At 43.4% G+C, this 26652-nt stretch overlaps 1 protein-coding gene across 1 annotated transcript in view; it reads right to left on the bottom strand.

Annotated features, from left to right (window-relative positions):
- The window catches only part of rxfp2a (relaxin family peptide receptor 2a), a 220187-nt gene that overhangs the window by 14993 nt on the left and 178542 nt on the right, over nt 1-26652 (bottom strand). Inside the window, exons 10-15 of the mRNA XM_034178226.1 lie at nt 24125-24196; nt 7827-7898; nt 5222-5296; nt 2733-2804; nt 2568-2639; nt 2220-2449 (exon numbers count right to left, since the gene is read on the bottom strand). Of these exons, the coding sequence (XP_034034117.1) occupies nt 2220-2449; nt 2568-2639; nt 2733-2804; nt 5222-5296; nt 7827-7898; nt 24125-24196 (593 nt within the window). The remainder of the gene's footprint in view (nt 1-2219; nt 2450-2567; nt 2640-2732; nt 2805-5221; nt 5297-7826; nt 7899-24124; nt 24197-26652) is intronic.

Genomic DNA, 26652 nt, shown 5'->3' with positions numbered 1-26652 from the left:
GGTGGGTCTGTTCTTGTATTACTGTTTTTCCTTTCAGCTGGGAGTACACTCTTGATGTGTCATTGCAGAATTTCTTTGCCTCTGCCTCTCTGGTGTTTCCCTTCAGCTGAGTAGCCAGAGCTGTGAGCCTTTGTTTGGCAGTTTCCAGGGCGTTAGTTATGGAAATCTTGTTGTTGTACTTCTTATCCATCAGGATCTGTCTCATGATACCTTTCTGTACCTCTGTTTGTACAGAACTCTGTTAGTTGACTAACATGTTTCCGAGCTTTCGGCCTCCAATCTTCTTCTCCTTTGAAGATTCACTTTGGAGGGGTATTCTTGATCTTATACCCAAGTGTGTCAAGGATTACTGTGGCAGTGGCAGTCGTTTTCTGTAACTCTAGTAGTGGGGACAATGATTAGACCTGTATTTATGTCTGCAAGCATCTCCCCTGACAGAACTTTGTTGATGAATCGGGGGGGGGGCTATTGCCGTCTGGCCAGAATCTTCATCCTCAGCTCAGTAGATGCATTTGACATAGGAGGTATTTGGATATCATGCGCTTTCTTAGCATTACTCTATACTACCAGGCTCTGCTCCTTGCATTCACACTGCTCAGTACTGTGCTACTGTAGCCCTGGATTTCCAGGTTTAATAGTAGCTTCCTTCTATTAATGTTAGAACAGTGAGCTACCAGATGCTTCTTGATCAGTATGGAGGTTGGTCTTCTATTCATCCATAGTTCCCACATGCATTGCATGTAGCCTCATTTCCTTTTCATCATCCTGGTCGATTTTTTCAAGAATGTCTTTACATTTCTCTACATTTTTCTATTGATCCTTCCTTCAATTATATGAAGCTTGCTAGTGATGGATGCTGAGAAACAGCCAGACACCATGATGCTCCCACCTCGAAACTTCACTGTTGGTGTGGTGTTTTTGGGGTGATGTGCAGTGTCATTTATGGTGTGCATTATGACATCAAAAGAGTTAAATTTTGGGCTTATCGTTTTGGTCTTCCAGTATTTCACTGGTTTGTCTAAATGTTGTGCAGCAAACTTTAAACGAGCTTCAACATACTTTTTCTTCTGGAATGGAGTCTTGTGTGGTGAGCGTGCATAAAGGCCATGGTGACTGAGTGCATTACTTATTGTTTTCTTTGAAATATTCCAGGTCTTTCTGAAGTGGTTCTTTGCTCTTGGACAACTCCTCTGATAGTTATTTCCACTCCTCTGTCAGAAACCTTGAAGGAGCATCTGGTCATGGCTGGTTTATGGTGAAATGATGTTCTTTCTCCTTTCAGATTATAGCCCCAATGGTGCTCACTGGAACATTCAGAAATTTAGAAATCCTTTGGTATCCAATGCCATCAGTATGTTTTGTATCAATAAGGTCACAAAGATCTTGAGAGAGCTCTTTCATTTTATCCATCATGAGATGTTTCTTGTGTGACACCTTGGTAATGAAATATCTCTTTATAGGCTACCAGTTGGGACTGAACCATCTGACATTAATTTGCACTGACAAGGATAAGGATTGCTTTCTAATTACTGACAGATTTCAGCTGGTGTTTTGGCTTTCCATGGCATTCTGCACATTTCCTGTGTCATTTTACATTATTACACATAACTTAATTCCTGTAATTATCTGCTTTGGTTTCTTTATGTGTGTGAATTACTTGGGTTGTTACTGACATCTGGTGAAAATGTTATGTCAGTAGCACCTTTAGAAATATATTTACTGAGAAAATTGGTGACGTATTAAATACTTATTTTACCTGCTGTGTGTGTGTATATGTGAAGTTCGCCAGTGCCGGATGCTGAAAAACAGTCCCACACCATGATGTTCCCATCTCCAAACTTCACTGTTGATATGGTGTTGGTTGGTATATAGATTTAATTTCCATAAGTCAGGTTCCCCTTCAGAACCATCTCGGAAAGATTCATGATACCACAAGGAGCTGCAGAATCTATGATAGAAAGATATAGGAAGCTTGGGACCTTTCAGAATTTACATCAGAACCTCAGGATTCCAACTCAGGAATTGAATTGAAGGCATCAGATGTAAATGTGAAACAATACCCCTTTTAGAGAGTGCTATATCACCATGACCTAAATGTTTGTCGACCATACAGGAACCATTAATCAAACACCATCATAAAAAAGACCAGGACAAGAGCCAATCCTTCTTTTAAGTGTAGTATTACCTTTGTTTGTTGAGAATATAGGATGTGAACTCACAGCAGAGGACTTTGATGCAAGCAGCATGCAGATTGTTCTCGGCCCGGATCAGTGACCTCATGCCGATTACAATAAGGTTTCCAAAGCAGGTAATGAAGGCTATCACCCAGACGGACACTCTCAGCACAATGTTAGCCAGGAGGTCCTCAAAGGATGAGATCCCGTCTGTGTTGGGCTTACACAACCGGACATGTGGGGCATAGGAGCAGTACTGGAACTTTTTAAAGTAACTGCAAGACAAGAGGTTATGCAAAAAATAGAATACAGCAGAATGTGAACCAAGACAGAGGTAAACAGAATAACAAATTGATTTTGTTTGCTCAGCCACTAATGTAGGATCACGCATACATGTGGGAGAGGTTCTTCATAGGCTGAAACATCTTTGTTTGAATATCTGGGATCTCAATTCCTTCCAGCGCTCTACAGGAAACAGATCATAACCCACCATCAAAGAAGCCACAGCATGCTGATTGTTAATTTTGGTGCTGTATTGGCATTTGTGTGCATACTTACAAAGACTGCAGATAGGATAAGTGGTTAAAGTGGTTAGGGTAGATGTGCAGATGGGGATTGTGGGAAATATTTCTGCAATAAACATGGAAGAGATCACGACATGCTTGAATTAAACGTAATTGTGTGGTGAAGACAGTAAATTTGGGATGTTCTTCGTCATGATGATTTCCGCTGTTTAAACCTCCCACATAAAGTTTGTTACTGTGAACTGAAAGGCCTGACCAGACCCTGACTGTAGAAAGTGGGGGCGGGCAGGACATTTTGTCCACTTTAAAAAAGATGGTCTCGCATTTTCAACATAATTTCTAACAACAACCAACTGTGAACTTGGTGGCCATCAGACCTAGGCTTTGGAAATGAAAGAAACTGACAAACAAGCTCATTTCAAGCTACGTGCAGCTTCAAACCACACATATCAGATGTAGAAAGTTCTTTCCTTTGAAGGGTTATAAACTAATCTGGATGGATGTTGTGTCAATTACATACATACAAATACATTCCAAATAAGCATATTATGTTTTATAGAAAATCAACATGCTAAATCGAATATAAAATTTCTAAATAATAAATACACTCGTATTTAATCTTCTTAACAGTAATTTATTAATTTGGACAGGATTTGTAAACTGTCATGAGAAGCTAAAATAAAGGGGGTGCAGGCTAAACGTGGACACCAAATTGTGCAGGTCTCGCTGAGAGAGAGAGAAGATGAAGTGTCTGCTTCAGCTGTATTCATACAAAAGACATACTGCAAGTTCGTGTGGACTTCTGAAGGTGTTGTTTGAGCTGTTAGAAAGTAGCTGCTGTTAACCCACTAGAAAACAGTTTATTTAGCTTATTTAATAGGTTTCTGTACGGAAAAGCTCTCTCTCTCTCTCATGGACACCATTCACTGCATGTACTGTATCCAGCTTGATGACCTCCTTCACACTCTTTTTCTATTGTGGCTAAATGAATACAGAAATCTGTTTCTTTGGTTTGTGTGGCTGTACGACCATATTATTTGTGTTTTAGAATATAACCACTGTTAAACAATTCGAAAATAGCAATTTATGTCTCTCTCTGATTTTGATGCAGAAATGGCCTGCATCTCTCACTGACAACCACACCTGCAACAAATACATCTCAGCATTCACAAGCCATCCAACAGGTGGCAGACATGTCTATGGGACATTACATAGGCAATTGGGGTGTAATGTCTCTCAGGGTTTATTATGAATCATAGTTCCAAATTGCAGTACATTAATATCAGGTTTCCTTTTTATGGATACCAGACAACTTGCATGAAGTTAAAAAGATGGAATAATACATTAAGAAATGCTTAACAACTGAGCTTGAGGATCTAAAGTTTCAACATACAGAACATTCTGCCTGATGGTTTTTCATTGCATTTGCATAACAAAAGCAATCAGAGATTTCTGACATCCACCAATCTGGATCCAGATCACCTCTAAAATTCAGTGGAGTCTTCCATGCCTTAATACCTATCTGTGGTGCAAATTTGGTGAGAATCCGTGAAGCATTTTTTTTTTTTTTGCATGTAATCTTTTCAAAGCCTATATAAAGTGAAATCTTGATCCAGAATCCAGATCCAGATCACCTTCAAAATTTAATGGGTTCTTCCATGGCCTAAGATCTCTCTGTGATGAAAATTTCATCACAATCCATGCAGTAGTTTTGACGTAATCCTGCTAACAGACAGACAGACAAATAAACGGCAATGATTTTATTATGTCCTTGGCGGACGTAATTGCAATGTCCATGACAGTATAATTCAATAATACAATATAAACCTCACTCTTTTTTTTAATGGTACAAACCCACAGTTCGATATGTCAAATATTGTGGTTTTTCGGTTTCATGGTATGTTGTTGGACCCTTAATTGTCAAAAGCTTTCTGGAATGATCTTACATCAAATGTGACCAAATCTCAATAGGTTTGTCAATGATACATTAACTTTTACTTTGGTGAGTTACAAGATGATAGCATTTATTGTTTTTTGTGTTATTGTGTTCGTGTTTGGGGACTGAGTCAGCTGTCTGCATGTCTGCTTGTTTGTGTGTGAAATCACTCATTGCATTTTTACATTTTTACAGGGTACGTGCAAAGGTGTTTCCAAAGACGAGGAATGTGGACCTTTCTGTGCTCCTGAGAGTCCACGATGTCAAAATAGCGGAAACTGTTGTTTGGCCATAACATCAATAATTGATCCCATGTCACACAAACCCAAATATTTAAACAATAAAAATAAAGAAAAAAAAACAAAAAAAAAAACAAAAAAAACAAAACAATACCACAGACTTATTTCATCTCAGTGAAGATCAGCTGATGATTCCACCATCAGTAAAACAATGAGCCAAATGGTTTCCATGAGAACGTTGTTGGGCAAAACCCACAATATTATTTGTATTGGAATCCCGTCATAGATTTCATAAATGTCATTCGGTGACTCACAGCTCATCTTGGGGACAGATCACTGGTTACTTACAGCTTAAGAAGAGACTTGGAGAGGTTCTTAAAAATATTTTTTGGCAAATTTCTGATCCTGTTGTTGGACAGATTCCTGAATAGTTTGAAAGAGGGAAAAGGGGAAGAAAAATTATTCTGCAGACAATAAAGTACATTATGAACATGGAGATGTCTATTCACAGCTCACTTGTTCATCACAACATTGGCCACGTTTACATGTAACATGACCATAATAATAAGATAACTGTTAGTAATCAGACAGCAACTAGATTTTTATGTGCATGTACATGGGGCCAGTGATGATACAAAATCAAAATCAAATTCTTAACACAGAATAAAACTAAATTCCCCATTATATATATATATATATATATATATATATATATACAAGGTCTGCTAGAAAAGTATCGGACCTTTTTATTTTTTTCAAAAACCTGATGGATTTGAATCACGTGTGCTTGCATGGGCAAACCTTGAACCTACGTGCGCATGGTAAGCAGCCTTTGTGTGAGGTGTGTGTTGTGCGCTCGGCGGATTTTCATTCCAAGGAAAAAGACGGAACGACTGGAGCAGCGCCGCATCACATTTTGCCAGAAACTGGGCGACAGCCAGGTGGAAACCATTCGGATTATTCAGATGGCTTTGGGTGACTTTTCCGTCGTGTGACTATCTGAGAAATTGTGGAAGAGGTGGGCATGTCACAGCATGTCCTGTGAGACTTCAACACAAAGGTGTTTTTGCTCTGCCGTCGGCAGCTTTGTGCCGAAGCCATCGGCATGAATTTCACCGCCACTCTTTTCATGGCAAAATCTTCTGTCACAGTGGAATGTGCCGAAAAAGTGCTGATGTCCACCTCTTCCGCATTTTCTCAGATAGTCACACGACGGTCCCACATCACCACAGCGTTCACTTTGGAAATGATCTGGTCATTTCAGCATGTTGATGGCCGACCGGAGCGTGGCTCGCTCTCCACCGTTGTGTGGATGGCTTTAAACCGGTTGTACCGCTCCTTAATCTGTGTGATGCCCATAGGATGGTCATATATATATATATATATATATATATATATATATACACGAGGTCTGTTAGAAAACTATCTGACCTTTTTATTTTTTGAAAAAACTATATGGATTTGAATCATGTGTGATTGCATCAGCCAAGCTTGAACCTTCGTGCGCATGCGTGAGTTTTTTCAAAAGACGTGCGGAGGGATTTGCGCGTCAGGACGGAGCCGCTAATGGCGCGGGACAAAAAGCAACGCCGTGATGAAGCCTCACAGGACATGTTGTGGCATGTCCAGCTCGTCCACAATTTCTCGGATAGTCACATGACTGAAAAGCCACCGAAAGCCGTCTGAATCTTCCGAATTGTGCAAGAGCTGGGCGTGTTACAACATGTCCTGTGAGACAAACACGGAGGTGCTTTTGTCCTGCACCATTAGCGGATCCGTGGCGAATTCCTCCGCTCCTCTTTCCATGACAAAAACTCCTGTAACAGTGGAATGTGCTGAAAAAGTGGTATGTCCACCTCTTCTGCCATTTCTGTGGTAGTCAGAGGATGTCCTGGATCAACACAGCGTTCAGTTTGGAAATGATCTGGTCGTTTCAGCCTGTTGATTGCCGCTCGGCGCGCAGTGCGCCCTCCGCCATTGTGCGCCGTCTTTAAACCGGTTGTAACACTCCTTAATCTGTGTGATCCCCATAAAATCGTCCCTGAAAGCCGTCTGAATCTTCCGAATGGTTTCCACCTTGAGGTCTCTCACAGTTTCTGGAAAAATTTGATGCAGCAAAGCTCCAAATCGTTCAGACATTTTCCTCACAATAAAAATCTGACGAGGGGGGTGGACCACTGCTCACTCAAAGCCTGCCCACAGGCGAATGACGCAACCGACAGGCGTGAAAAAACTCACACATGCGCACAAAGGTTCAAGCTTGGCTGATGCAAGCACACATGATTCAAATCCATATAGTTTTTTTAAAAAAATAAAAAGGTCTGATAGTTTTCTAACAGACCTCATATATATATCAAATTTAGTAAAAAATTTGACACAACATAGGTTCACCATGCACCATTTTTTTTTCCAAGATCACATGCCTGTTTAAAAAATTGAGAGATACTACTATGGAGGGTGCACGGTTCATTGCTGTTGGTGAGAAGAAATCATCTACGGTGCAGCGCCACCTTCACATCCACCCACAGGCTAGTATGTAATTTACCATATTCTATTTATGCTCCTGGGACACAGCACATGCTGAACCAGAGAGACAAACAGCTGCAGGGAGGCTTTAATTTGTGAAATTGTGCACATAATATGTGGCATATTTTTTGGGGCTGGTTGCTCTCTGTGCCTAAGAGGACTCAATGTTACAAACTAATTTCTGTCACTGATAATATGACCAACCCTGATCTTTTTAAGCAATGAAGAACCATCCCATCTTTATTACCTCTCAGGGCGAGTTATACTAATGATGCATGAAGTATCACTTGGGGCTAGAAGTGGATCAGTCAGCACTGATTAGCTTCTGTGATTATTCTTATTTTCACACTCTCCTCTGAAATTAATTTGTGATTATGTAGACAAATTGCATTATGAACAGAATCAGAATCAAAATACATTTACTTACAGTTCTGCCAGTTTCAGCAGTGACTGGAATGTGTTTTCAGGAACATTTCTTATCCTGTTGTCCATCAGTAGTCTAGACAGGAAATAACAGCTGTAACCATCAACAACAAGTGGTGCACACTGACCTGCCTGCCCGGACAGAATGTCACCTTATTTGTTGTAACATGAGTACTAACACAATCAGAAAGACCTGAGCGTAAAGCTAGTCTAACAATATGATATAAAAGATTTTTTACTGGTTTACGGCGTTCCTCTCATGTAGCTGCACATGGTGCTCAGGACTACTGCTGTGGTCTTTTTGAGACCTTCTCATGAAACATCTTGAGGGTTCTCCAATCAGTCTGACACTTGAACACAGCAAAACAAAAGCAAGATCGAGCTGCTGCACATATTTCCAGCTTTCATAATGCTGAACGCTGTGGTGATTTCTCAAACAGCTCAACTTTTTTTTTTCTCTGTTGGTGTGACAGCTGTATGAAGTGATTCTTTTCAAGGGTGAAGAAGAATCTTAAAGACCAACAAAATGCAGACAAATGCTGCAAAAAGTCAGTATGTAAGACTCAACCTTTGATGGAAATGGCGGAATGGTATACAAATTTATAAAACTGACTGTGGTAGACAGTTCCTTTTTGGGGTTGGTGTGGTTTTGGCACCTTTTGTTTCTGCACTTTGTAGGACTGCCTATGCTGCTGTCTTCCATTGTAGGGTGCAAAACATTATGAACTGGATGGTGGAAAGCTGTTTGGAGTGTCGCCTTTGGGAAAAACAAAATCAGATAGTCTGTGGTGGGTGGGGATGATTGTGGTGCTGAGGCGTCATCCACTGCACGGTGGTGTCAATATCCAAATCTCTGGTGGCTCATATGTTTGGGGAACATGGAAAAGCCTTTCTCTCAACAAAGATAACCATCTTGCACTTCTGTCAAGAGAGCTTGGAAAGATCTGCATTGCAGGTTCTGATGGTCATAGACCTAGAAGAGGTCAGATCTTGGTGGGTGGATACATCCATTTTACTTTTGGTCTGGCCACTCCAGTGGTTGGCGTACTGAGAGAGTGGTAGCTGCTGTGATGAATTGGATCCTTTCGATGGGGTCAGATATCTCCCCTGTCAATGAGCATACTATGAGGCTTAGACTAAAGCATTCTTTGTGTTTTCTCTGTTATGGTGAGTGATATCTCAGCAAAGGAGAGTTTTTTTCTTGCAGCTTCACTCGTTGATTGGCGACTGCCTCAGAGGTGTTATCTTAATTATCATGGATGAATTCAGTGGCATTGAAAATTAGTTGCTGAACATCATAGACCTATGCTTAGGTAATGTGAGTGCTGAGTGGAGTGGGGAAAGACACTATGACTTCTTCCCAGTGGATTCTGGCATTCATCAGGGATGTGTTCTGGCTCCTATTCTGTTCAGAACTTGCTTTGCCAAGTTGTTGGGTAGGGTGGTGGAGTCCAGCATCTTTGGTGCCTTTGACGGTGAGGAAAGATTTACTGTTCTTGACTTTGAGGGGAGTGCTGTGATTTTTATGACTGAGTGTGGTACTTTTAAAACTTGAATGAGAAGTTTGAGTGTCTGGGTTTGTTATAATCTTGGATCAAGACTAAGATGACTTAGCCATCTTAGTTGATAACTTCCTGGATTCAATCTTTGGAAGTGTGTCTGATGTAGATGCAGTGAAAGTGTTAAACTTGTCAAGAGATTCCCTTATAGTGGAGCAGCTTAGCTAACATTTCCATAACAATTGTTCATTTTGTGACGAAAGCACCAAATTTGGCACACATATTCTAAATGAACTAATATTTATTTTCAGATGTGGAAGTATCCTGGAGCTGACCTCTCATGACCTACGGGGGTCAATGAAGAATTACACAGGTGTCAAAATTTAAAAATGTTCCAATCATATTGAAAGGTATATCATGTGATTTGTCTGATCATAGTGATTCCAAAAAGGTATAGTTTAGAATTTCCTTGACTAAATGTTGTGGAGTTATAGGACAAAAATAGCAAAAATGATGACAATAATCAATTTCAGTTTGTACAAGGGTCAAAAGATAAAGTAGTTTCAATTTTGGTAAAAAGTGATGCAAATTATTGGTCGAGTTAATAGGGTTTTAAAAAGGAATAGTTTGCGCCATCTGTCATGCTTAGTTACCATATTACATATTACATATGTTACATGTCACAGAATCCAATGGACATCAACCTTGTTTGACTTTTACTTTGGAGACTGAGCATTCAGCACAGACAAAACTATTCCATTTATTAATCCTATTAGCTCAACCAATAATTTGCATAGCTTTATTGTCAAAATTGGTGCAACTTTAACTTTTGACCCCTGTACAAACTGAAACTGACCTTTGTCATCGTTTTTGCTGTTTACCCTGTAACCCCACAACATGTAGTCAAGGATAGTCTAAACTATACCTTTTTGGAATCGTTATGATCAGACAAATAATATGATATACCATTCAATATGACTGGAACATTTTTTAATACTGACCCCTGTGTAATTCTTCATTGACCCCTGTAAGTCATGAGAGGTCAGCTTCAGGATACCTCCACCTCTGGAAATAAGTATTAGTTAATTTAGAATATGTGTGTCAAATTTCATGTTTTAGTCACAAAATGCACAATCATTTTGCCTATATGCTGTACTATTAGCTCAGCGGTGATATTCACGTCTCAGGGTCCACAACCTTTGACATCGAGAGATGCCTGGGAAAAGCTGATGTTCATGAGATTTTTGGACAAGGGTATTTGGTGATATGATACCTTTGAAGGAGAATGAAGGTTAAACTTTTTAGGGTCCTGGTGCTTTGTGTCTTATGGCATGGTTGTGAGACTTTGATGCTAACCAGTAATCTAAGGTGACAACTGATCCATCCAAGGCAGGTCTGCAGCGTGATGGATGTGGCAATACATGGCAGCAGTACATGGCCTGACCTTATCTGGACTAAAGCCAGCCAATAAGACCAAGAATTAATTTCAAGTGTTACATATCCATTGTAATTCAGTTGAAATCACATTTTCTTTCAGTGATTACTTATGCATTTTGTATTATTTTGTGTCCTTCAAAAAACCCACACATACACCACTTGAATTTTTTTATTAAAAGAGTTTTATGTTTTTTTCTTCACCAAATGAAATGAAATCTGAAGTGAAATGTCCAGCCTTTGGAGAAGGCGTCATAAAATGAGCGTGAGAATCAAGCTTTGTCCTGACAAACAAAGTGGGGCTCCAAATGTGGATCAACTTTTCAAAGTACAGAGATGCACCACAACTTACAGACCAACAGGAAACTACTGGAAGCAGCACGAAACAGGCTCAAATATCACAAGTAGGCATCTTTGGGGAGTAGGATATTTATTTTATTCTGTCAGTTTATACAACTGGTGTTTTTGTTCAGTCTAATTGCAACAGTTATGCGGGACATGGTTTTCATTTTGTCTTTTGAATTAGGTGCTTCTGTGTATGCTTCTCATTTTGGGCTTTGGTGCCCTGGAGGTCATGGAAGTGGTCACGTTAGGTTAACCCCCTCTGAGCCTAATCAGTGCTGCGAGGGCTTTTGTGGCATCCACTCCCTTCAAAAAAAAAAAAGAAAAAAAGAAAAAGAAAAATCTGCTGTTTGGGCTACTCAGCTTGCAAAACCAGCATCTCCTTTCCAATGTCCCTTCCAACTGATTCCCATGTGTCAATGTAAAAACCCTTTTTGCATAATTTTACACATTTTACACTGGCCACACAATGCCTTCTCCATCCCTCTCCATATTTGTTTGCTTCTGTAAATATTTTAGGATGCTTTATAAAGGGCAGCACGGTCATTGGCAGTTAGCACTGCTGCTTTACACATTTCAGGGTTTGATTCTGACCTGGTCCTTTTTGTGTGTAGTTTGCATGTGTTCTCCCCATGTTTGAATGGGTTTCCACTGGGTGCTCCAGCTTCTTCAGACATCCAAGGACATGCAGGTTAGGTGAACTGGTAACTCTAAATGAACCCTGGGTATGCTTATGTGCTTATATCTATCTATCTATTATCTATATACATAAAGGGCTACTACGTCTGTCTGTCTGTCTCTCTGTCTGTTCGGGATAAACTCCCAAACTGTAAATGTAGCCCTAAAAACTATATATATTCTAAATCCTCATGACATGGGGAACAAACTGGTACCATTTTTTAAAAAAGTTGAACTGAAAATTATTCCCCAAATAGCCAGCTGTGGGTATGACCAGGCAGATTCAAATTTCCAGCCCTGTGTATGTGTTGGCCATCTCTGTTTATTTAATCCTTTTCTACAGCACACTCAGCACAGCACAGCCACAGCACACTCAGCAAAACAACACCCAGTGGTGGGCACAGATAACCAAAAAATTAACTTTGATAATAGATAACTGAAAAGTTATCTTTGATAAAGATAAACCACCTAAAAATGTATCAGAAGTTACAGATAACCAATAAATTCCAGTATTGTCTCTGGTACATTTGCAGCTACTAACAAGCTGAATTTGAGTTTTAACACCACGGCCGCTTTTGGAAGCATCAAAAGCGACAAAAGACCCAAACAATAAGCCCCCGCTTCTATGTTTGAACATGCTGCCCCCTGCTGGAAGCTGTTGTTTACTACACAGCTTACAGCACAGAAGCAAGCTGAGAGCAGCCACAAAGCCAGCTCTCTACCAAACACAACACTCCGGTCAGGCGGAGGTCTTGGAAAATAAAGTCATGCTGACTTATGGTTTGGTGTAAATACTGATAGAATAACTCCATTAATGTTATGGAGAACATTCATAAGTACAACCCCAGGTTTCTTTTCAGCACTGTAGCCAGGCTGACAAAGAGTCAGAGCTCTATTGAGCTGAGTATTCCATTAACTTTAACTAGTAATGACTTCATGACTTTCTTTGCAAATAAAATTTTAACTATTAGAGAAAAAATTATTCATAACAATCCCAAAGACATATCTTTATGTTCAACCGCTTTCAGTAATGCTGGTATTTAGTTAGACTCTTTCTCTCCGATTGTTCTGTCTGAGTTATTTTCATTAGTTACTTCATCCAAACCATCAACATGTCTATTAGACCCCATTATTTATTTATTAGACTACCATTATTTAATGCTTCGATCTTAAATATGATCAATCTATCTTTATTAGTTGGCTATGTACCACAGGCTTTTAAGGTGGCAGTAATTAAACCATTACTTAAAAAGCCATCACTTGACCCAGCTATCTTAGCTAATTATAGGCCAATCTCCAACCTTCCTTTTCTCTCAAAAATTCTTGAAAGGGTAGTTGTAAAACAGCTAACTGATCATCTACAGAGGAATGGTCTATTTGAAGAGTTTCAGTCAGGTTTTAGAATTCATCATAGTACAGAAACAGCATTAGTGAAGGTTACAAATGATCTTCTTATGGCCTCAGACAGTGGACTCATCTCTGTGCTCGTCCTGTTAGACCTCAGTGCAGCTTTTGATACTGTTGACCATAAAATTTTACTACAGAGATTAGAGCATGCCATAGGTATTAAAGGCACTGCGCTGCAGTGGTTTGAATCATATTTATCTACTAGATTACAATTTGTTCATGTAAATGGGGAGTCTTCTTCACGGACTAAGGTTCTGTGCTAGGACCGATTTTATTCACTTTATACATGCTTCCCTTAGGCAGTACTATTAGAAAGCATTGCTTAAATTTTCATTGTTATGCAGATGATACCCAGCTTTATCTATCCATGAAGCCAGAGGACACACACAAATTAGTTAAACTGCAGGAATCTCTTTCAGACATAAAGACATGGATGACCTCTAATTTCCTGTTTTTAAATTCAGAAAAACTGAAGTTATTGTACTTCGCCCCATAAATCTTAGAAACATGGTGTCTAACCAGATCCTTATGTTGTGAAAGTGTAGTGACACGGACCCACAACAGGGGGCGCAAATGAACAGCCAATAGATGAGCCAAAAAGTAACAATTTAATGTTGTGAAACGTGCACAACGAAATGCAGACAATCTCAGAATATAATTACAGTCAAATCACAAAGGTGACGTGTGGGCAGGCTCGAGGATAGAAGACGTCTGTCCTGAGAAGAGCCGGAACCACATGATTTCCGCTGCCACAGAACCTGGTGAATACTGGAGCCGCCAAGTCCCGAATTCCCAGGTGATCACCGTCCCCGACTGTCGGATCTGGTACTGCTGGCGAGAACAAAGACAGTCAAGTGTGGGTGTGTGTACACCCAGTAACAACAACGGTGGGAATGCCACCTCCACCTCTCACTCAATATTCACTAGAGTACCGCAGTGATTCCTCAGAGGAAAAGAGTGCCGTCCTGCACTCACTCAGCTTCCACACAAAAAGGAACCAGTACTCCTGCAAACACTCACAATATAAAGATATATTGCAAAAGAAACGGCTGAGGATATTACCTCCAAGGAAGTACGATATCTCGGCAACGAGGTGGAGATGACGTCTGGTCTTTATGGAGTGCGATGATGAAGAATGTGTGACAGCTGTCAGGAATTAATGAGTGACAGCTGTCACTCCCGGCTGTGTCCGTGGCGGCAGCGCCCTCTCGTGCCTGAAGCCTGCACTTCAGGCAGGGTGCCCTTTGGTGGTGGGCCAGCAGTACATCCTCTTCTGGCGGCCCACACAACAGGACCCCCCCCTCAACGGGTGCCTCCTGGCGCCCGACCAGGCTTGTCCGGGTGCCTGCGGTAGAAATCGGCCAGGAGGGCCGGGTCCAGGATGAAGCTCCTCTTCACCCAGGAGCGTTCTTCGGGTCCATACCCTTCCCAGTCCACCAAATACTGGAACCCCCGGCCCATTCAACATGGGTCTTCGCCCTCGTCCGGGCCTTCAACAAGGCAGAACGGGCGGAGCGCCACACCCAACGGCACTTCCGCAGGTGGGCCTGGACCGAGGGCACACCAACCTCTCCCTCCACCACGGGAAACAATGGGGGCTGATACCCCAAACACACCTCAAATGGGGAGAGGCCGGTGGCAGAGGACACCTGGCTGTTATGCGCATACTCGATCCAGGCCAAATGTTCACTCCAGGCCGTCGGGTGTGCGGATGTTACGCAGCGCAGGGCTTGCTCCAACTCCTGATTGGCCCGTTCTGCCTGTCCATTGGTCTGCGGGTGATACCCGGACGAGAGGCTCACAGTGCCGGGAACTGGGGACCACGATCAGACACGATGTTGGTGGGTATCCCATGCAGATGGACTACGTGGTGGACCAGGAGGTCTGCTGTCTCCTGGGCTGTTGGGAGCTTCGGGAGGGCCACGAAGTGGGCCGCCTTGGAGAATTGGTCCACTATCGTGAAGATGGTGGTGTTGCCCTGGGACGGCGGGAGGCCCGTGATGAAATCCAGGCCGATATGGGACCAGGGGCGATGAGGCACAGGAAGTGGCTGGAGAAGCCCTTGGGACCTCTTGTGGTCAGCCTTGCCCCTGACACAGGTGGTGCAGGCCTGGATGTATTCCCGGACGTCGGCCTCCATAGACGCCCACCAGAAGCGCTGCCGGACAACTGCCACGGTCCTTCGCACCCCTGGATGACAGGAGAGCTTGGAACCGTGACAGAAGTCCAAGACTGCAGCTCTGGCCTCTGGTGGGACGTACAAACGGTTCTTCGGACCGGTTCCGGGGTCCGGGCTCCGTGCCAGGGCCTCCCGGACGGTCTTCTCCACGTCCCAGGTGAGGGTGGCCACGATAGTGGACTCCGGGATGATGGGCACCGGTGGATCCGACAGCACCGTTTTGACTTCGTCTTCGTGTACCCGGGACAAGGCATCCGATCTCTGGTTCTTGGTCCCGGGGCGATAGGTGATCCGGAAGTCAAAACGTCCGAAGAACATTGACCAGCGGGCATGCCTGGGGTTCAGCCGCTTGGCGGTCCTGATATACTCCAGGTTCCGATGGTCAGTGAAAACCGTGAATGGCACAGACGCTCCCTCCAACAGGTGTCTCCACTCCTCAAGAGCCTCTTTCACTGCAAGGAGTTCTCGATTGCTGATGTCATAGTTCTGTTCAGCTGGGGTCAACCTGCGAGAAAAGTAGGCACACGGGTGAAGAACCTTATCGGTCTCTCCGCTCTGGGATAGCACGGCTCCTATCCCTGAGTCAGAGGCGTCCACTTCAACCACGAACTGGCGGCTAGGGTCGGGCTGCACCAAAACTGGCGCAGTAGAGAACCGTCGTTTCAACTCCTTGAACGCGGCTTCGCACCGATCCGACCAGGTGAAGGGGACTTTTGGAGAGGTCAGGGCTGTCAGGGGGCTAACTACCTGACTGTAGCCCTTAATGAACCTCCTATAGAAATTAGCGAAGCCAAGGAACTGTTGCAGCTTCCTACGGCTTGTTGGTTGGGGCCAATCTCTCACCGCGGCAACCTTGGCCGGATCAGGGGCGACGGAGTTAGAGGAGATGATAAACCCCAGGAAGGACAAAGACGTGCGGTGAAACTCGCACTTCTCGCCCTTCACAAACAGTCGGTTCTCTAATAACCGCTGCAGGACCTGATGTACATGCTGGACATGGGTCTCAGGATCCGGAGAAAAGATGAGAATATCGTCCAGATATACGAAGACGAATCGGTGCAGGAAGTCCCGCAAGACGTCGTTAACCAAGGCTTGGAACGTCGCGGGGGCGTTGGTGAGGCCGAACGGCATGACCAGGTACTCAAAGTGACCTAACGGGGTGTTAAATGCCGTCTTCCATTCGTCTCCCTTCCGGATCCGAACCAGGTGATACGCATTTCTAAGATCCAGCTTAGTAAAGATTTTGGCTCCATGCAGGGGGGTGAACACGGAATCCAACAATGGCAACGGGTATCGGTTGCGAACCGTAATCTCATTCAGCCCCCTGAAATCAATGCATGGACGGAGTCCGCCATCTTTCTTGCCCACAAAAAAGAAACCTGCCCCCATCGGGGAGGTGGAGTTCCGGATCAGCCCGGCAGCTAATGAGTCCCGGATGTAGGTCTCCATTGATTCGCGCTCAGGTCGTGAGAGGTTGTACAGCCTGCTGGACGGAAACTCAGCGCCTGGAACCAAATCAATGGCACAATCGTACGGACGGTGCGGGGGAAGGGTGAGTGCCAGATCCTTGCTGAAGACGTCAGCAAGATCGTGGTACTCAACCGGCACTGCCGTCAGATTGGGAGGGACTTTGACCTCCTCCTTAGCCTGTAAAACGGGAGGAACCGAGGATCCTAAACACACCCGATGGCAGGTTTCGCTCCACTGAATCACCACCCCAGACGGCCAATCAATCCGGGGATTGTGCTTCAACATCCATGGGAAGCCCAAAATCACGCGGGAGGTAGAAGGAGTTACAAAAAACTCAATCTCCTCCCGATGGTTTCCAGACACCACCAGAGTTACTGGTTGTGTCTTGTGTGTGATTAAAGGGAGGAGGGTGCCATCTAGTGCCCGCACCTGCACTGGCGAAGGAAGCGCCACCAGAGGGAGCCCTACCTCCCTTGCCCATCTGCTGTCTAGCAGATTCCCTTCTGACCCCGTGTCCACCAGTGCTGGGGCTTGAAGGGTTAAATCCCCGCTCAGGATTGTAACTGGGAGTCGTGTGGCAATCTGTGTGTGTCTCACGTGAATGTTTTGACCACCCCTTAGCCCAGTCTCTGAGGGCGGTTGTTGTTGTGGCCGTTTGGGGCAGTTTTTTTGTGTGTGCTCAGTTGAGCTGCAGAGAAAACACTCTCCACGGATCAGCCTCCTCATTTTGGCCCTGTGCGTTTCCCTAACAACGTCAGCAGGGGGAGCTGTTGCCCCACAGAGCGCTGCGGCTGTGGAGCGTGGGGAGGGCGGCCCCTTTTCGAACCCGGAAGGGAGAGGGGCGGCGCGTATCCGGTCACGTCCTTCGCCTCGCTCCCGACGGCGCTCCTCCAACCGATTGTCTAACCGTATAACGAGATCGATAAGCCCATCTAAATCCCGCGGTTCCTCCTTAGCTACCAGCTGCTCCTTCAGGACCAACGACAGTCCGTTTATGAAGACGGCGCGGAGCGCAACGTTATTCCAGCCGGACCTCGCAGCCGTGATGCGGAAGTTGACTGCATAAGCGGCTGCGCTCTCGCGTCCCTGTCTCATTGACAGCAGCACGGTTGAAGCGGTCTCTCCTCTGATAGGGTGATCAAACACTGTTCTGAACTCCCCCACAAACCCAGTGTATGCTGATAACAACCGTGAGTTCTGTTCCCAGAGCGCCATAGCCCAGGCGCGTGCTTTACCCCGAAGCAGAGCAATCACATAAGCTATTTTACTAGCATCTGACGCGTACATGACGGGACGTTGTGCGAAGACGAGCGAACACTGCATGAGAAAGTCCGCGCACGTCTCCACACAACCTCCGTACGGCTCAGGAGGGCTTATGTATGCTTCAGGGGATGGTGGGAGGGGTTGTTGAACCACCACTGGAACGTTTATATCCTGCACAGGGTCGGCAGGAGGAGGAGCTGCAGCAGCGCCCTGAGCGCTCGCCGCCATCTGTGCGGAGAGAGCCTCCACCCTGCGGTTTAGGAGGATGTTTTGCTCGGTCATTTGATCCAACAGAGCCGTAAAGGCGGTGAGAATGTGCTGCAGCTCACCAATCACGTCTCCTGCAGACGCCTGCGCTCCCTGCTCTCCCATTGGTCGTTCAACAGCCGGGTGACGCCCCTCGGAGTCCATGACGCTGGCCGAGATATTCTGTTGTGAAAGTGTAGTGACACAGACCCACAACAGGGGGCGCAAATGAACGGCCAATAGATGAGCCAAAAAGTAACAATTTAATGTTGTGAAACGTGCACAACGAAATGCAGACAATCTCAGAATATAATCACAGTCAAATCACAAAGGTGACGTGTGGGCAGGCTCGAGGATAGAAGACGTCTGTCCTGAGAAGAGCCGGAACCACACGATTTCCGCTGCCACAGAACCTGGTGAATACTGGAGCCGCCAAGTCCCGAATTCCCAGGTGATCACCGTCCCCGACTGTCGGATCTGGTACTGCTGGCGAGAACAAAGACAGTCAAGTGTGGGTGTGTGTACACCCAGTAACAACAACGGTGGGAATGCCACCTCCACCTCTCACTCAATATTCAATAGAGTACCGCAGTGATTCCTCAGAGGAAAAGAGTGCCGTCCTGCACTCACTCAGCTTCCACAGAAAAAGGAACCGGTACTCCTGCAAACACTCACAATATACAGATATATTGCAAAAGAAACGGCTGAGGATATTACCTCCAAGGAAGTACGATATCTCGGCAACGAGGTGGAGATGACGTCTGGTCTTTATGGAGTGCGATGATGAAGAATGTGTGACAGCTGTCAGGAATTAATGAGTGACAGCTGTCACTCCCGGCTGTGTCCGTGGCGGCAGCGCCCTCTCGTGCCTGAAGCCCGCACTTCAGGCAGGGCGCCCTTTGGTGGTGGGCCAGCAGTACATCCTCTTCTGGCGGCCCACACAACACCTTACTCTGGATGGCATTACCCTGACCTCTAGTAATACTGTGAGAAATCTTGGAGTCATTTTTGATCAGGATATGTCCTTCAATGTGCATATTAAGCAAATATGTAGGACTGCTTTTTTGCGCATTTGCGCAATATCTCTAAAATTAGAAAGGTCTTGTCTCAGAGTGATGCTGAAAAGCTAATTCATGCATTAATTTCTTCTAGGCTGGACTATTGTAATTCATTATTATCAGGTTGTCCTAAAAGTTCCCTGAAAAGCCTTCAGTTAATTCAAAATGCTGCAGCTAGAGTACTGACGGGGACTAGAAGGAGAGAGCATATTTCACCCATATTGGCTTCTCTTCATTGGCTCCCTGTTAATTCCAGAATAGAATTTAAAATTATTCTTCTTACTTATAAGGTTTTGAATAATCAGGTCCCATCTTATCTTAGGGACCTCATAGTACCATATCACCCCAATAGAGCGCTTCGCTCTCAGACTGCAGGCTTACTTGTAGTTCCTAGGGTTTGTAAGAGTAGAATGGGAGGCAGAGCCTTCAGCTTTCAGGCTCCTCTCCTGTGGAACCAGCTCCCAATTCAGATTAGGGAGACAGACACCTTCTCTACTTTTAAGATTAATCTTAAAACTTTCCTTTTTGAAAAAGCTTATAGTTAGGGCTGGATCAGGTGACCCTGAACCATCCCTTAGTTATGCTGCTATAGACTTAGACTGCTGGGGGGTTTCCCATGATGCACCCAGTGTTTCTTTTTATTCACCTCTTTTTGCTCTGTATGCACCACTCTGCTTTTAATCAATGGTGATTGATATCTGCTCTCTTCCACAGCATGTCTTTTTCCTGATTCTCTCCCCTCAGCCCCAACCAGTCCCAGCAGAAGACTGCCCCTCCCTGAGCCTGGTTCTGCTGGAGGTTTCTTCCTGTTAAAAGGGAGTTTTCCTTCCCACTGTCGCCAAGTGCTTGCTCATAGGGGGTCGTTTTGACCGTTGGGGTTTTTCTGTAATTATTGTATGGCTTTTGCCTTACAATATACAGCACCTTGGGGTGACTGTTGTGATTTGGCACTATATAAATAAAATTGATTTGATTTGATTTAATGTCAATTCTGTCATTTGTACAAAGTTAAAATATAACATATATCTTTTAATGTTGAATAATGCACTAATTCTGAGGTTTTGTAACAAACACAGACAGATCGCAAAGGATTCTGGGTAAAAGTGCCTCTGCTAAACACTGATTGGTTCAGTCATACATTATGTAAACCAACACGTTAATGTGACGTGTGTCGTGTGTTGGTGTTTACAGATAAATGTGCTTTTGTAAAATATTCCATTTTTTATTTGTAAAAACAGGCATTTTTACGGAGCCCTGGAAGTGTCATCACAAAATGTTTTGTATGTGGAGAGAATGTGCGCATGTTTTATTAGTGCCGTGCACATTTTTGATGATGTAAAATGTGCACTCAGTATTGTCTTGACACATAAATGTTGGCTTTACACTGTGCGAGTTTTGATGATTTTTCATTCGTGTGAGAATTTTTTGGACCGAGTTTCAGATTAATCGCGCGTCCTGCATCGTGTAGTGTACATGGAGTAACAAGCTGCGTTTAACATCTCACAACCACCTCCTGATCGCCGATCGTATGGTCGAATGAAAATCAAACCTGTTTGATATTATTCTGTTCGGCCGTCGTGATGGTATCCTGCTGCTGAAGAGCAACAAGCATCCAACCGCTCGCACTGTGCATGTACAAACACCGCAGACCTGTCTTGTAATGTTTTTTTTTTTTGTCATTTTGTTTTGTTTTTAAACTTGTCTCCCGTCATGAGTTTTTGTAAATTAAGTTTGAAAAAAACTTAACTTGTGATTAAAAATATCATACAGTGTCTGCTCAGCTTCAGGACGAATACTGCCATGAACTGCCATGAACACTACTGGCCGGTAGATGGCAGTAGAGGCCTTGAAAACTTGCCAAAACAAAAATTCCAGATAATCAGTGTCTGCTACATTTAAGATGCGTGGAATTTAACAAACACAAATACAATAACATCTATAAACCCAGAGAATATATTCACGAGAGTTTTAGGCACTAGAGTTTAATGCTGTTGTCTGTGGAGCCTGAACAGAGTGTCTGAAATGCATTTGTCCTGTTGTGAACGTACTGAGATTACCCTATCCTACCCAAAATCACTGCTGGGCACAGCATGAGCTCACTAAAACCTTAAAAATTAGCACATTACTTTAAAACTAAAACATATATCTGATATTTTCACTTTATAAAAATTCAGACATGACAGTAATTTTAAATAACTTGTCCAAAATTAGTTTGGTCAAAATTTGAACCATAAGTTAAAAATGTATGCCTCTGGATGACTTGGGTGATATTGCCAGCGTATCAGTATGGTGTTAAAGGAGATGATTTTTTTTTTTTGGACCAGTTCTCCTTTGCCTGCAGAGGCTAGAGTGGTTTCTTCTGGAAGCAGCTCTCTTCTGTTTGGAGAGGGTGGAACTATACATCTGTTAGGAAATTTTTAACAGGTAGGTGCTCAACTGATTTTAAATTTTAAAAATGTTTGCCCTACGTTATCGGTCTAAAATATATCAGAAGATAATTAGTCCAATAATGGTTTTTAGTTATCTAAAAAGATAATCCGATAATGAAAACATTATCTTCGATAATTATCTATTATCGGAACTGTGCCCACAACTGACAACACCATGCTTAGGCTGAGGCTGTGGGTATGACCAAGCAGATTCAAATTTCCAGCCCTGTATATGTGTTGGCCATCTCTATTTATTTAATCTCTTTCTTCAGCTACTTTATGTTCTCAACTGTTAAGCACCTGACTGTCCTGTACAACCCAGTTTGCCTTCCTGTCTGAATACATTCATTTTATGTTTGTAAAATTGCAATGTAAAAACAGTGAAATACACCACTACCTCAATTTTGATTCATTGATATTTACATTTACTGTTACCTACCTTTTGTGTGTAATTTTGTTATAAATTTGATTGCAAAACAAAGTCTGCATGAAGGACTTTAAATGTGTTTGCCTTTTAACCAAGTGTTTCCACTTAGTTTGGGGAGTCCACCTCTTATAGTTCTGCTGGACAAACTTTAGCCCATTAACTATTATATTTATAAGACATCAGCATTACAAAAACAAATGTTGGGGCAATTGTTTTGATTAAAATGATTGGCATTTAGCTTATGTCTAAAACCGGGCAGCGACGGGTACCCCAGCTACTATATATATACACTCAACAAAAATATAAACGCAACACTTTTGGTTTTGCTCCCATTTTGTATGAGATGAACTCAAAGATCTAAAACTTTTTCCACATACACAATATCACCATTTCTCTCAAATATTGTTCACAAACCAGTCTAAATCTGTGATAGTGAGCACTTCTCCTTTGCTGAGATAATCCATCCCACCTCACAGGTGTGCCATACCAAGATGCTGATTAGACACCATGATTAGTGCACAGGTGTGCATTAGACTGCCCACAATAAAAGGCCACTCTGAAAGGTGCAGTTTTATCACACAGCACAATGCCACAGATGTCACAAGATTTGAGGGAGCGTGCAATTGGCATGCTGACAGCAGGAATGTCAACCAGAGCTGTTGCTCATGTATTGAATGTTCATTTCTCTACCATAAGCCGTCTCCAAGGGCGTTTCAGAGAATTCGGCAGTACATCCAACCAGCCTCACAACCGCAGACCACGAGTAACCACACCAGCCCAGGACCTCCACATCCAGCATGTTCACCTCCAAGATCGTCTGAGACCAGCCACTCGGACAGCTGCTGAAACAATCGGTTTGCATAACCAAAGAATTTCTGCACAAACTGTCAGAAACCGTCTCAGGGAAGCTCATCTGCATGCTCGTCGTCCTCATCGGGGTCTCGACCTGACTCCAGTTCGTCGACGTAACCGACTTGAGTGGGCAAATGCTCACATTCGCTGGCGTTTGGCACGTTGGAGAGGTGTTCTCTTCACGGATGATGCGAAGGAGATGTGTTGCACTGCATGAGGCAAATGGTGGTCACACCAGATACTGACTGGTATCCCCCCCCCCAATAAAACAGAACTGCACCTTTCAGAGTGGCCTTTTATTGTGGGCAGTTTAAGGCACACCTGTGCACTAATCATGGTGTCTAATCAGCATCTTGATATGGCACACCTGTGAGGTGGGATGGATTATCTCAGCAAAGGAGAAGTGCTCACTATCACAGATTTAGACTGGTTTGTGAACAATATTTGATGGAAATGGTGATATTGTGAATGTGGAAAAAGTTTTAGATCTTTGAGTTCATCTCATACAAAATGGGAGCAAAACCAAAAGTGTTGCGTTTATATTTTTGTTGAGTATATATATGTATATATATATATGTATATATATATATATATATATATATATATATATATATATATATATATATATATATATATATATATATATATATATATATATATAATTTGCCTTTTAACGCAGCATCTAAAGGAGCAAACACTTACATACTATGAGGACTTGGCAAATTCCAGTGCAATGTTACACATGGTCATATGTCAGAAAATAACGCAATAACCCCAAAGCAAGTAGTGCAGAACAGCAAATATCACTTAAAATCAATGCTGACATTTAGAGGACCTTTTTTGTTTTTACTGCAGAATCCCACCCACCAGGGTGTCTTTCTTGATCTTTCTTGATATTAAAATGCTTTCTGCTTGAAAAAACTTTACCAGACATTTACAAACCATTAAAAAGCCACTTTCATGTAATGTGTAAAGTGGATTGTATTGTTTTTATTGGGATTTAAAGAGAGGTACTTACAAAACTTCAAGTTTAGTACACCTCTTCAAGATAGAATAGTTGAGTGTTTGTATCTGGTTCCCTTCAAGGTCCCTGTCACAAAAAGAGGGAGGGATACTTAGTGTGTATCAACAAATAGTATATGCACTATATGAAAATTTAGTAGGTAATTCTTATATATTATATTCCAATTCTAAGGTGGAACTATGCTAGTATACTAAGGTATATCTAAATATCTAAAAAGGAAGAGTAAAATAGAAGAGTAGAAAAGAGTAGAGTAGAGCCACTTAGGTGCCTGGTCTTGAGAACCAGGGATGGTTCTCATATGTCAGAGGTGGGGTGAAGTCAAGTCATTCCCAAGTCATCAATCTGCAAGTCCCAAGTCAAGTCTCAAGTCAGCTTGCAAACAATTGGTGGTCATTATGACTTGAGACTTGACTTGGGACTTGCAGATTCATGACTTGAGAGTGACTTGATGGTGGCTTTGTCCCATCTCTGCTATATGTATATAAGCAAGCCAGTGTAGTTCCACACACACATCCATACAAAAATTGGAGTAGTAGTGTGGGGCAGGGGCACCTGAAAGTGCATCTAGCACAAAAACCTGTGCCTAATCAAATATTATTAAGGTGTGGGTTAGCGGGGTACCTGAAGATATTATGCTTCTACTGGGCAAAGGACGGGAAAGAAGATGGGAAAGCTTGTTCTGGAAGCAATGGGAGTGGAGGGACGGTAGAAATGTAGACGTGAGAGTCAAAACATTGAATGTTGGCAGCATGACTGGTAAAGGAAGAGAACTGGTTGATATGAAAGAAAGACAAAGGTACATACTCAACAAAAATATAAACGCAACACTTTTGGTTTTGCTCCCATTTTGTATGAGATGAACTCAAAGATCTAAAACTTTTTCCACATACACAATATCGCCATTTCCCTCAAATATTGTTCACAAACCAGTCTAAATCTGTGATAGTGAGCACTTCTCCTTTGCTGAGATAATCCATCCCACCTCACAGGTGTGCCATATCAAGATGCTGATTAGACACCATGATTAGTGCACAGGTGTGCCTTAGACTGTCCACAATAAAAGGCCACTCTGAAAGGTGCAGTTTTGTTTTATTGGGGGGAGGGATACCAGTCAGTATCTGGTGTGACCACCATTTGCCTCATGCAGTGCAACACATCTCCTTCGCATAGAGTTGATCAGGTTGTCAATTGTGGCCTGTGGAATGTTGATCCACTCCTCTTCAATGGCTGTGCAAAGTTGCTGGATATTGGCAGGAACTGGTACACGCTGTCGTATACGCCGGTCCAGAGCATCCCAAACATGCTCAATGGGTGACATGTCCGGTGAGTATGCCGGCCATGCAAGAACTGGGACATTTTCAGCTTCCAAGAATTGTGTACAGATCCTTGCAACATGTGGCCGTGCATTATCCTGCTGCAACATGAGGTGATGTTCTTGGATATATGGCACAACAATGGGCCTCAGGATCTCGTCACGGTATCTCTGTGCATTCAAAATGCCATCAATAAAATGCACCTGTGTTCTTCATCCATAACAGACGCCTGCCCATACCATAATCCCACCGCCACCATGGGCCACTCGATCCACAACACTGACATCAGAAAACCGCTCACCCACACGACGCCACACACGCTGTCTGCCATCTGCCCTGAACAGTGTGAACCGGGATTCATCCGTGAAGAGAACACTTCTCCAACGTGCCAAACACCAGCGAATGTGAGCATTTGCCCACTCAAGTCAGTTACGACGACGAACTGGAGTCAGGTCGAGACCCCGATGAGGACAACAAGCATGCAGATGAGCTTCCCTGAGACGGTTTCTGACAGTTTGTGCAGAAATTCTTTGGTTATGCAAACCGATTGTTTCAGCAGCTGTCCGAGTGGCTGGTCTCAGACGATCTTGGAGATGAACATGCTGGATGTGGAGGTCCTGGGCTGGTGTGGTTACACGTGGTCTGTGGTTGTGAGGCTGGTTGGATGTACTGCCAAATTCTCTGAAATGCCTTTGGAGACGGCTTATGGTAGAGAAATGAACATTCAATACACGAGCAACAGCTCTGGTTGACATTCTTGCTGTCAGCATGCCAATTGCACGCTCCTTCAAATCTTGTGACATCTGTGGCATTGTGCTGTGTGATAAAACTGCACCTTTCAGAGTGGCCTTTTATTGTGGGCAGTCTAAGGCACACCTGTGCACTAATAATGGTGTCTAATCAGCATCTTGATATGGCACACCTGTGAGGTGGGATGGATTATCTCAGCAAAGGAGAAGTGCTCACTATCACAGATTTAGACTGGTTTGTGAACAATATTTGAGGGAAATGGCGATATTGTGTATGTGGAAAAAGTTTTACATCTTTGAGTTCATCTCATACAAAATGGGAGCAAAACCAAAAGTGTTGCGTTTATATTTTTGTTGAGTGTATATTGGGCCTCATGTATTAACGTTGCGTACGGCGATATTTGAGTGTATATGGGGTGTACGCCAAAATGGCTGCGCTACTTGGCATTTATCAATGTGG

The sequence above is a fragment of the Thalassophryne amazonica genome, chromosome 9, assembly GCF_902500255.1.
Source record: "Thalassophryne amazonica chromosome 9, fThaAma1.1, whole genome shotgun sequence".
In the NCBI taxonomy this organism is placed as follows: Eukaryota; Metazoa; Chordata; class Actinopteri; order Batrachoidiformes; family Batrachoididae; genus Thalassophryne; species Thalassophryne amazonica.
Note: the sequence above shows the minus strand (reverse complement) of the source record. Positions and strands in the feature narration are given on the sequence as shown.